Source organism: Asterias amurensis, chromosome 9 (assembly GCF_032118995.1).
Source record: "Asterias amurensis chromosome 9, ASM3211899v1".
In the NCBI taxonomy this organism is placed as follows: domain Eukaryota; kingdom Metazoa; phylum Echinodermata; class Asteroidea; order Forcipulatida; family Asteriidae; genus Asterias; species Asterias amurensis.
The window spans coordinates 21369027-21382057 of NC_092656.1; the positions used below are offsets into that span (position 1 = coordinate 21369027).

Genomic DNA, 13031 nt, shown 5'->3' on the forward strand with positions numbered 1-13031 from the left:
ATTGTTTCCTTTGTGGAAATTGCTTGACAACGGTAAAGCCCGCAAGTGTACAATGCATTCATACACACAAACATGAGGGGGCTGTCCATGTTTAACATTATATGGCAAGACAGCATCCTATGGGGTGGGTGGCGTTTACAAATTCCAGGCATAATAAAATAATCGGATTTTATATCGCGCTTTTCACACCCGAAGGGCTTCTCAAAGTACTGCTAACATCCTTTCCCCTGGTCACTGGGCCATTTTAATTAATTCATTTACTCAAGCTTCATAGGGAGCCGTTTCACATAGTGTTTCATATTTTCAACAGCTCTCCATTGCTCGTTACCAAGTAAGTTTTTGTGCTAACAATTATTTTGAGTAATTACTAAAGAACGTCCAGTGCCTTTAAAGCTACACAGTACCGTCTGCAGTATTATGACAATTTGAAACTTTCAGGAAATCTCTAAACCCAACATAATTCAACAAACATAATGTTCTGACAAAGTGTGTATATAAACGTAACCTGTTTCATTGTGTACAGTACAAATGTGTTATTTTTTATTCAGATTCTTTTCAGTGAAAGTGTACATTTATTTGAAAATTATCAATGATACACCCAGAGTAACAATGAGCAAAGAAAATTGAGTTTCATTTCGTTTCGTTTCACTTGTATAAGGGGTCAGAGGCATTGCTAACAAAAAGGTCTAAACTAGAATCCAGATTAAAGGATTGTTGAAATGATAGCATTTGTACTTTCTGGTAGCTCATTTCAAAGTGTCTATAGCACTAAAAGCAATAGTAGCATTGCTTCACATCTCAAAAAAGATAGCAGCTACTTGCTTCCACCAGGCAGACAATAAAAAAGTCAGATAAAAGTCTGAAATTTCTCATCTGTGTGGTACGCAGTGTACCCTTTTGTAGATTAAGTTTTGGCCAAGACATGAATCCCTACTCACTGTGAATGAAGATGTAATAAAATTTAACAATAGAAGTTTAAGCTTCATTGGTCATCAAGTTTTTGAATTTTTTAGGATAGTCATGTAAATACCAGTACATTGTAAAACACTGTACTAAAATAACTTTCGCTTCCTTAGAGGAAAACAATTTTCGTGACAATGCTTTACTCATTTCTCGAAAAACTACAGCACCTCAGCACGTAGTATTTTAAGGGTAAACTTTCTACCATTATTATCCTCAATCCATGTCAGTTAAATGTAAATCTGTGAACATTGAATGCTCGTGTCCTGCTAAAAAGTACACAAACCCTTTAAGAGAAATAAAATAAATCACTAGACTTAATACTTTGTTTTTCCTCCCCCGGTTTACAAAACATGACCGCAAAACAAAAAACCTGTTAGTCACAGAAAAGCACAGAAGGTTACCAGCACTAATACTGTGTTAATCACCATGCTCATCACCAGTTCCTTGCCACTGAGTTGTGGACTTTACCCACCTCTCAAACTAAAAAATAATACCAATATAAATAGCTCAATTTCTCTCTCACAATGATACTGTACGGTTCATGAGAAAAGCTACCATCATTTTCAAGATCTCATTGTTGAAGTCTCTGACCTTTCCATCCTTGATGTCACCGTACAGAGAGAGATCTTCTGTGTGCCAGCAGACATTCCGCAGGGGGTTGTCTTGGGACCTTTCTGACAGGCCAAGGGTATTCAGCTGGTAACAGAAGAAGGAAAACTTGCTCCCATTGGTGACGATCGTCTGACAGGTCATCGGCTGCGTTAGATCTTTGTAGGGATTAAACACTGTGGGACAAAAACAGAAGTTGCAACTGATTACAAAGGAGAGGAAACCAGATTCCGATTTTAATCAAAATAATTAGAGGGGAAATTTTGATGTGATTGTGCTTTACCCTAGCAGTACCCTGTATTAATTATGTGTAGTGTTTCATTTCATTTATTCTGGTTGTGAAGCCAAGGACTCTCAGAAAAGCGAACCTTATCACTATACTAGCACAAAAAAACAAAAGAGAGAAGAAGCGGAAGAAAGTTAGAGAGAATTTATCTCAGTTTGAGTTGTCTAACAGTAGGAGGGTTTAAAAAAAATATATAGGTTTATTTGGTAACTTACTGTTATACATAGCAAGAGAATGGAGCCATCCGAACGACGCACTCAATCCACAACCCATCAACACTTCTTCTAAGAGATTCTGCTTTTTGCATCGTAGCCGATCGAAGGATGGAACGTAGACCTGAGTGTGACCAAAGTTGTAGGGATTTCCCACTTTGTAACCTGAAAGTAAGAAACATCTATCGTTAATTAAAATCATAAATCAGTCCCAGAACTTAAAAACCATGTTACAGTAGGCCTATGTTGAGGGAATACTTTGATATTTTGACCAGTACGAATACGTAGCTTTTTACAGCGTTACCAAAGCAGTTCTAGGTAATAATCCAAACTATATACATCAAACTACTTTATATCAACTCTGGTTTTAAAAACAGGAAATGACATAATAAACACAAACATGAATATATATGGAAAAGGAAACTTATTTAAATAAATAATAGGTCCGAAAAGGACGTTATCCTAAGCCTAGGTCAAAATTATGTAAATTATTTATATAAATATAAAACTAAGGATTAAGCCTCTAAAATTCTAAAGTTTGCTGATTCCTAGACAGTAGACACAAATGCAAAATTGAGATATGAGATTAACGGATCAAAGATAAATTATTTTACTCACAACATCAAAAATATAAAACAATACATTATATACTAATGTACAATTAGAGCATTCTGTACACTCTGCATCGCAGCACTTTACAAACAAATAGACAACTTTTTAATTGAAAATACAAAACAATAACAACAACAAAACAGAGGAAATGGTAAAGCATTATGAATTATGCCCAGTGTTTTTCACTTTAAAGGCAAAAAGACTGAAAATAAACAAAGAGAAGGAAAAACAATTAAAAATTGGCTTATAAGCCAACTGAAAACTTGCACCCCTGAAAAAAAATTACAAGATACAAAAGTGCTAGTCAATTATAAGATGATTGACACAAATAAACGAACTGACATAAATGTATGGAGAATGTTATTGAACTTGGCAGAACAGATAATTGTAACTACATAACCTTAACAGAATGACAGGGAGAGGGTATCTCATAGGTTGTTTGGTCTACCAAATAGGTACATTGAGATTTGTGAGGTACAGAGGAACATTTAGTAACATTAACATTTCCAGCAAAAAATAAAATTGTCAACAACATTTGATGACAATAGTTCAAATGATGCTCACAAAAATGTATACAATGTACATTATCAACCAACACACAGATGCAGCATAATAAGACACCCTAAACCCTAAAATGGGGAAACAACACAATCAAAATAATGACTGAAAATGTAAACAAAAACTAGACGATGTAAACATGTTTACAGCCTTCCTGCTTCTTAAAAAAAAAAAATTGTCTTTTACTTTCCCTACTCTAGAATCTTTATCCCACCAACAATCCCCCTGTAAAAATAAAGGAACATACATGTACATAAAGAGCATTCAACAAAATGTGGGCAGTTGACACAATGGTTGAAACAACAGAACTACAATTGAACAGTTAGAATCTTATTAACAGTTCTACGAAAAAACTAATTCAGAAAACCCATTCAGAACCTTTCTGAGGGCAATATTATTTTACCCGGAAAGCAATCTGGATTGATATGCCGCTTGAATACACTGACATTCTCAGGAGCGTATGGCCATGATGGCACCTCTCCAACAGACAGCTCACTATCTCTGCTAATAAACTAAGTATGAAAACAAAAAACACACATATTAACTTTAAACCATTTTTTTACACAGGGTACTTCACACAATTAACTAATAAATTATGATATGTGCATTTTTAGTAAAGAATGAAACATATTCAGTGAGTAAATTTTGTTGAGTAATGCAAATGCAAGGTTACAAATATTTTGTTTAAACATTTCACAATTATAATATTTGGCCGAATTATATTTGATTTTTGAATCAAATTTGAGTTATAAATTGCAAACAAAAACGTAAATGAAATGGAGTTGGAATTTAAAGATAAAAATTTATAATCATCATGAAAACAAAATTCAATTGGAACCAAACAGATAGGGAAGGAAAGTTTCAGTATCCTGCCGCCACTTTTTCATTCGTTATGAAAAAAAAGAGTCTACTCAAATAATGAGATATTCCTTTTTGTCAAAATGTTTTAAAAAGTGATGGCAGGATACAAAAACTTTTCCCAAAGATCGTCCTTGTACCTCTGGTAAAGGGTCTTTTGATCTGATTGCAAACAGCTGCGTTCCAGTGAATTGAAACCTCGTCGTGTCTCTTTTCCAGAATGCCTTCACGTTGACATCCTCATCCGTTTCTCCGTCCCGTAAATGCGGCATATCAGCAGAGAGTCCCGTCAACATTACACGCATAACATTTTCCATGGTCTGTTTCCCAACGTGGTAATCTCTCTTCACCAGATCCCCCCTGTGTCTGTAGGTGTAGAGGTGTTCCTGTAGAATGCAATCAATGACGTGAGGTTTCAGTCTCGTCGCAACCTCATCCACCTCCTCGGTTTTGGCGAGCTCTTCCAACTGCTCCGGTAAGCTGTCCACCATGACCGTCTTCATACAGTGCTTGTACAAGTTAAGAAAGCTATTGTGGAAGCATGTTGGGTTGATAATATAGTGCCATTTCTGTTGCTTGCTAAGTTCGTAGATCATGTCCTTTGCCGTTGGCTTTGCGTTCAAGTCATCGATTGCGACCTGCGTTCGGTACTCTTCCGACTCTTTAGTTTTTCCGTGAAATGGAGGAATTATCGGTGGGTATTTCGCCTGAGGAACCTCCACAAGTTCCTCGGTGGCCGGCTCTACGGTTGAGTACTCACATTTAGCAAACTGGACGAAATTATGGGGTGAAAACAGTGAAATTCGTCGAGGCAGCAGCGTGAGACGTCTGCACATGGAGGCCGCCATCTTGAATTTAAGTGGCGGTCTAATGCGCAGATGCCAAAAAGTTACATCAAATGAAATTTAAGAGCGATCACTGTAAATTGTTCTAGCAAGGAATTGACCAATTAACGGGGATAAGGCTTACTTTATTTACCATCGAGGTCAGCTGACCTTAATATCACGTGACTTTGTTGCACACGAAAGCAAAATCCTGTTGCCGGACGAATCGAGTTGGACAAAAAAGGTGCAAAAACGACTGAAAATGGCTGGACGAAGAGATTGTCCCGAGATTGTGAGGAAAATTCCAAACTCACAGAGAGAAAGGTAAGTGTGAGTGCAAGTTTACGGTCTCGAAGAAGCCTAGGATTTTCAGGCAATAAATGAATTGAATGGTTTGGATCGGGGACCCTCCCCTTTGCTTCACACTTTTCGTTTTCCCCCTTGTGTTGGTCTTGGAATTGTTGTCATGTTTATTGACTTGTATTTAATATTTGTAATGTATTGTCTTGCTGTTTATGCTCTTGGGCACATTTGGTCAATCTGCTCAAATGGTTGATCACGTTGCACAGTCACTCTGATGCGGCCTGTAGGATGTTTCAGAATTTACTTACCTTCAAAAAAAGATCCTCGTTAGTTTTGAATTTATAGATAAGGTTTTGAGTGGTGGTAGTTGTGATGATCGTAACCCCCCATCCTCCCTACATCTACCGTTTGGCTTTGGGGGGATTGGGTGGGTGGGGGGGGGGGGGGGGGGGGTTACGTTCATCGCAACTCGTCTGGTGGCAGCAGGATGGACCAAATCCAAAAAGATTTTCCAACCGATAGCCAAACACAATCTACATGTACCGTTTATGCCAAACATATTATTCCATTATTTTTTATTCACATGTTAATTGATTGAGTTTGTATTAAAAAAGAAGAAATTTATTTCTGTTTTAGGTACAAATCTCTGGGCAAACTCTACAAGGAAAGATTTGGTTCGCAGCCAGCGTTCTTTGCCAGGGCACCAGGCAGAGTTAATCTCATAGGTCAGTATTTTCAATTTTCCCATCAAAAATTTACTCAAATTATTCTCAGGATTGTGCTTGAATTAAATTAAAGACCCTGGACACTATTGGTAATTGTCAAAGACCTGTCTTTCCACTTGGTGTATCTCAACATATGCACAAAATAATAAACCTCAAAATTTGAGCTCAATGGGTCGTCGAAGTTGCGAGATAACTATGAAAGAAAAAACACCTTTGTCACACGAAGTTGTGTGCTTTCAGATGCTTGATTTCGAGACCTCAAATTCTAAATCTGAGGTCTCGAAATTAAATTCGTGGAAAATCACTTCTTTCTCAAAAACTACATCACTTCAGAGGGAGCCGTTTCTCACAATGTTTCATACTATCAACCTCTCGTCATTACACGTTACCAATTAAGGTTTTATGCTAATAACTATTTTGAGTATTTACCAATAGTGGCCAGTGCCTTTAAACAATGTCCTTTCTTTCCTTTTCCCCTTAGGTGAGCACATAGATTACTGTGGGTACTCGGTTCTACCGATGGCCATTCAACAAGACATAGTAATGGCTGCAGGGACCAACCCAGATCAGATGCTAGTCTTCACTAACTCAAACCCAGAATATCAGTAAGTACTTGGGAAGGATTTAGGGATGGTATAATCAGTAAATAGTTAACCCTCCTTAGTAACATCTTCCAGTGAGTTCTCGAGGCATTTGGAACCATTCAACTGCATAGTACAAAGACCTTTTCGCAAATACCATTGCGCAAGCGCAAACTGTTGAATGAGGTGTATTGTTGGATAGCTATAGATCAAATCTTATCACCAGCTAGACCACAATGCACCTAATTCCAAGCTTTACGCGTGCTCCTGAGTATTTGCGAAAAGGTCTATGGGTGTGTATGGTGTTACAACTCTGCAACTAATGTGTATAATGCGTTGATCAGCACCATATTGCAGGCTGGCCAATATGGTTATCTATAATTCAAAACCACAGTGGATGATATTGAATGGTGAAACAGTAGGAGGGTTAAATGTTGAGAATACCTCAAGTACAAACATTCATATCGATTGAATTCAATCAAATAAACTTGAAATCTGGCTTCTGCCGCTTTAAAAAATTACAACTCTGGCACATGATGAGTATGGAAATTAGGTCACCATTGTTTCACTGACTGGTGTGTGTCAGTTTCAATGTGGCATGGTTTGTTACGTAAAGTTTGAAGGCTCATATTTATTGTAAATGCTGTATCCAATACTTCTCATACTTACGTTTGCTTTTGTATTTAAAGTGATACACAATTTGAACCTACGTCCGCAGGGATTACAAGTCAAGCGTGGAAGACTATAAGATTAATTCCAGCAACCCACTATGGCATAACTACATACTATGTGGCTTCCGAGGTATCGTAGAGGCAGAGTGTATATCTAATCCAACGGGAATGAACCTCGTTGTCGACGGGACAGTACCCCGCAGTGCTGGACTGTCAAGCTCTAGTGCTCTGGTGTGCTGCGGTAGTCTGGCGACCATGCACGCCAACCAGCAAGAAATACCAAAGGTAGGTTCCAGATCTAGTGTGGACTTCATTGCGCCATAGCACCTTGTGAACCACTACATGGTGCCATGTAAAAGGAACAGGTCTAATACTTCAACATTTAGCCTCGCATACCTTGCAAGAAAAATACTGATACGCTTTGAGATGGGAAACTGACTGATAGCATTATACATCAATTCAGGGTGATACAGGATTTGAACCTGTGACCTGTGACAGTGCTCTACCTAATGAGTCATCTAGCCACATGTTGGCAGTGTCTCTATTGTGTCAATGTTTTAACGGCAAAGCCGATTGGCCGATAGGAGCACCAGCTTCCCCTAGCTACCCCCTTCTGGCTGATTGGGTAACCCGGTAGCCAGGGATGCGTCTCCTAGTACACTCAATGGTTGCAAATTCTGGAGTTTCATTGTGTCAATAAAAGCTCTTGTCAGATGCTCTGAGAACACAAGAAAAGGTTTCCTTGTCTCCTTGAAAAACTGTGTGAGGTTAGTCTTTTTATATGTCAGTTAATATGAAAATTATACTGTTGTCATGTTTTAGAAAAAGCTGGCGGATATCTGCATGAGGTGTGAGCAATACATCGGCACTCAGGGCGGTGGGATGGATCAATCCATCTGTTTCCTCGCTGAAGCTGGAACGGTTAGTCAACCTCCTTGTATCATTTCTTCAATTTGAAATCTTCAAGCTATACAATGGTCATAAAGTCATAAGTCAGAATAAGTGTTGTTGAGCAAGACACTTAATCATAAGCGCTTCTCATCACCCAGGAGTAAATGGTACCTGCAGCAAACATGCTTATAAATTAGTCGCGATTTCTTGCAAAGTCCAACTGTTCACGCTATTTGAGAACCGACTAGTCGAGTAGTAAGTTTCACTAGGCATCATCATCATCATCATTCTCTTAATCCATCTTGGGGATGGGGGACGTAGAGCAGCCCAACCAATGCGATCTGATGCGAATTGCCACAGCTGCCGGGCCCGAGACTCGAAGTCTGCTTCCAGTTGGCCCAGGGCCTCTTGGCCTCTTCTGCACTAGTCACCCAGGGGTGGATTTCACAAAGAGTTAGGACTAGTCTTATCTTGAGTTGGGAAGTGTTACTAGTCCTAACTTAGGACTAGCTACATGTTTTTGCTATCTCTTAGGACTAGTCGTAAGTTAGGACTAGTCCTAACTCTTTGTGAAATCGACCCCTGGCCTTGTTACTGCTGTGTGATTTTTTCCAAACTTCTTGTTTTGATCTATCCAGGCCAAGTTGATTGAGTTCAATCCAATCAGAGCCTCAAATGTCTCCTTGCCGGACGGCACTACTTTCGTCATCTCCAACAGTTGTGTTGAATTGCAGAAAGCTGCCACGTCTCACTTCAACATCAGAGTAGTGGAATGTCGCTTGGCAACTCAGGTACGAGATGATAATAAAAAACAGCACTTATAAAAAGCCAATTTCTTACAAATAAAATGCCATTCAAGGGCACCAGTTTGCAAAGTCTAAAGTCCAGGATTTAAAATGCTATATTGAACTGAATACTATTGAATGAACTGAATACTATTTGCGCATTCTTCCATCTGAATTTGCATCAGATCTTAGCCAAGTCCAAAGGTCTAGACTGGAAGCAGTTCAAGGTGCTCGGCAAGCTACAAGAGTCCCTCGGGGTGTCCTTCGAGGACATGTTGAGTCTTGTGGAGACCACGTTACACCACGAGCCGTATGATAAGAAGGAGGTGTGTGATATATTGGGGGTCAGTGAGGAAGAGTTGAATCAAGCTAGTCTAAGTGCGAACACGCTGGATGGTGAGACACTTTACTTTGTTCAAGGATCAGAAATGTTTAACTTTTGTCCGAGTTCAGACTCGTTAAGTCGGCCTGGTGAAGAAAATCAGTCGTTATTTTGTCTACATGAAGAAAGCTCCTTAAAATCTATAACTCCTGGGGTTACCAAAAGGTGGACATGCCATCATTTTAGCATACCTCCCAAAATTAGATCCCATTTTCAGACTTTTCTTGTCAGCAATGACTCTCACCCTTGTTTTACTCTACAACCCCTTTCACGTTGACATCTAAGAAACAAGAAATCTGTAAAAAAAACAATCGTCAAGTTCTTGTTTTGTGAAAACAATGTTTTGTCAAAGCCATGTGCATGTTTGTGTCTGGCTTATTTTGGGTGTGGCAATCACCGTTGAGTTGAGTCAAACCCACATTCTGTTGACACCAACACTTAAACAGTGCACCCAGAGCACACAGCCTGGAGGCTGTAGTACCCTGTTCGAGTCCCATCTAACCCATATTCAGAAACCTGTGAGTGGGTACTCATAAGAGTTATGTCCCGTTCCAGTGTAAAGTTCACTTTGCATTTATTTCAACTTGACATAAACCTGACACTGATAAATTGGTCATCATTCAAACAGTTATAATGTTTTCCAATAATACTTTGTTACAGTAACGTCTTTCAAACTGCACGACCGAGCAAAGCACGTTTTCAGTGAAGCTAACAGGGTGGTGCAATTCAAGGAGATATGTGACCAGGGTCTTGGCGATGCTGCTAGCATCCTGGGAGGTCTAATGAATGACAGTCACGCTAGCTGTAGAGACCTGTATGAGTGTAGCTGTGAGCCGCTGGATAAACTCGTTCAGATCTGCAGGTAAAACCACTTGATCAATTTTTTATTTTATTTTTTTTCAAAAGAAAAGTAACTAGAGTGGGACTTACACCTGTGACCTGGTCCCAATTTCATAGAGCTGCTCAAGCAGTGAATTAAGCTCAACATCTTTCTGCTAAGAGAAAAAAAGCTGGATACCAGTCACACACTGTACATGTGACATGGTAGTTTGGCTGGTAACCTTATCTCGTAAGAATCATTTTGTTGTGCTCTATGAAATTGGGCCTTTGGGACATCACTTGTGTAAAAAAAGGGCCACAGAGCAGGGTCTTCCTGCAGGCACGATTTGTACAGATTTAGTGGAGGTAATCTTTACTGTAAAGGAATTTTTGGGGGTGGGCCTCAGCCATAAAATTTCACTATTAAAAAGGACAGGAAATACTACAAGGATGCTGAGCTCACGCACAAGTTTTTACACATAAAAGAACAGCTACCATCCAACCATTTGCCTACTTTGACTCCTGTGAGGGCACGCCTTTTTGTGCCTGTGACGTCCATGCAACACAAGGGGTCTATTGTCTTGGGTTTATCTTGCTGGGGATTGACCGTTGGATGCTTCCCCCACAACACCCCGATGCATTTCCAAAACTCATCAGTATTTTATTGCGTGAATAATTGATATCCTGTTGTTTACTCCACGATAGGGATTCTGGTGCCCTGGGCTCGCGGCTCACCGGGGCAGGCTGGGGAGGTTGCACAGTCTCCATGGTTCCATCGGGGGACGTCGACGACTTCATCGCCAAAGTACATGCTGGGTATTATGCAGCAGACCCCAAGCTCGAGGGAAAAGCCGCAGGGAGTTTGTTTGCGACTGAGCCGGGCAACGGGGCATGCATGTTTGAAATGGATGCTGAAACCACTGTTTAAGATTTGTAGATGTATTCCTTGCCCCTCAGAGTCCTGGGGGCCAATTTCACAATGAACTTAGAACTCTAGGAAACATTCAAAACTTAAGGTTAGTCCTAAGTTAGGTAACCCGTCCTAACTCGAGATATGACTAGTCTTAACTTCTTGTGAAATCGACCCCAGAGCATTTAGCCGACTGCCCATACTGCATCTGCCTTTACCAAGGTCCCACAAACAAAAACTGTTATCTGAAATACTTTGCAAGAAAACAAATTGTCCCCCAAACTCAGTTTAAACTTTTATTTGCCAAACTAAAAATCAACATTAAGTAGATGAATGCATTGACAAAACCCGGTCTACTTGGATAGTGCCTTTAAATGCTTGTCATCAGTCGACCAATCAAATGACCAGTCCAATGTCATGTGACAGTAACCAATTTGTTGTGTCAGTGCAACTGGGTCCTACTGTAACTCTGTTTTAGTCAAAGAGTCATTTGATTTTGTGGCATGTTAAGAGCAAAGGACTCTAGCTCTGTTGGTGTTTCTGATCAGTCGAGTGTGGGTTTGAGTCTTGGTCTTTGAACGCGTGTCCTTAAAGGTAGTGGACACTATTGGTAATTACTCAAAATAATTATCATCATAAAACCTTTCTTGATTACAAGTAATGGGAAGAGGTTGATGATGTAAAACATTGTGAGAAACGGCTCCCTCTGAAGTGACGTAGTTTCCGAGAAAGAAGTAATTTTCCACGAATTTGATTTCGAGACCTCAAGTTTAGAATTTGAGGTCTCGAAATCAAGCATCAGAATGCACACAATTTTGTGTGACAAGGGTGTTTTTTCTTTCATTATTATCTCGCGAATTCAACGACCGATTGAGCTCAAATTTTCATAGGTTTGTTACTTGATGCATATGTTGAGATACACCAACTGTGAAGACTAGTCTTTGACAATTACCAATAGTGTCCACTGTCTTTAAGCAAGGTTTAAAAAAAGGCAGGCAAACCAAAACCAAACTATGTTGCCCAAGTTGGTGTGATGTTTCCAAAAGGATGCTTTGCTGACTAAATAATTTAGAGCCAGGTACCACTTTGTTGCATTATGAAAAATGCATTTTACACGAGGTCCTAACTCACACATGACATGACAATGTAATGTGTTGTTAGCTTAAGATTAATGACAAATACAGTAACATTCTGTATGGATCAAACAAAAATAAAATTAATTTTTACCTTCCAAGTTTTAAAATGTCTACCAACACAATTTAGCATGCCAGTACTTAACAGTTTTTAAAAGAAATGAACAAATATATATATATATGTATACTATTTGGAGGTAAATTAAGGAATATAATGTGAAGAAGAGAAAATCCAAAACATTTTGGGTGACTGTATGTCTGTGTTAACTTTAAAAGTTACTGTTTTTCTTTGTTGTTCCCCGTCATACAAGTGTGTTTAATCAGTTTTGATATCGATTTTTGGGACTATGTTTTGAACTTTGTAAGGTGTAGTTAAAGGTGCAACGAATTCTTTTATAGAAATGCGATAGTTCATGCTTCATTAGACTATGCAAATCTTTTGCGAATGTTTTCAAAAGCGAGTGATTTTGTTTTCTTTCAAAGGTTAAAAGTGTTATACGGGATTTGAGAGGATAAGAAACATCATTATAAAGTAGGATTTGAAACTTTGCATGGTGGGAGCTTATTTAGGTGAGGATTGCGGTTTTACTCTTTGTGTATGTTCTGAAAAGAACCAGTGGTTGACAACTTAGCGTTTGGATCAGTATGCTCTACCGTCTTCAAAAGGAAACAGAAGGAAGGAAAGAAGTTTTTAAAACATTCTGCATCGCACACTTTAAAAAACATTCATCCCAGCAGAAAATTGTATTTAGCAATATAAAAATGACAGCTTTTGTAACAATTCAGGTCATTTCTTTGTCCGTTTAATGGCAGAATGAAATTGCCCTACAATCATGACAATGAATGGAAGACAAGTTATCGTATTTTCCAAACTTGGATTTCATGAAACTCGATAAATCAAATGCATGT

At 39.0% G+C, this 13031-nt stretch overlaps 2 protein-coding genes across 2 annotated transcripts; one reads left to right on the forward strand and one right to left on the reverse strand.

Annotated features, from left to right (window-relative positions):
• Positions 1-511: 511 nt before the first annotated feature.
• On the reverse strand, positions 512-4946 carry LOC139941573 (large ribosomal subunit protein mL65-like). The gene is made up of 4 exons (XM_071938137.1): positions 4239-4946; positions 3644-3752; positions 2074-2235; positions 512-1748 (listed from the first exon to the last, which is right to left on the reverse strand). The coding sequence occupies exons 1-4, from the start codon at positions 4944-4946 to the stop codon at positions 1483-1485; spliced, it is 1245 nt and encodes a 414-aa protein (XP_071794238.1). The 3' UTR covers positions 512-1482.
• Positions 4947-5124: 178 nt separating this feature from the next.
• Positions 5125-12931, forward strand: LOC139941605 (N-acetylgalactosamine kinase-like). The gene is made up of 9 exons (XM_071938184.1): positions 5125-5246; positions 5862-5950; positions 6432-6555; positions 7250-7487; positions 8025-8123; positions 8732-8884; positions 9064-9274; positions 9921-10122; positions 10785-12931. Exons 1-9 carry the CDS (start codon positions 5185-5187, stop codon positions 11005-11007), a joined length of 1401 nt encoding a protein of 466 aa, XP_071794285.1. The 5' UTR covers positions 5125-5184; the 3' UTR covers positions 11008-12931.
• Positions 12932-13031: the final 100 nt, after the last annotated feature.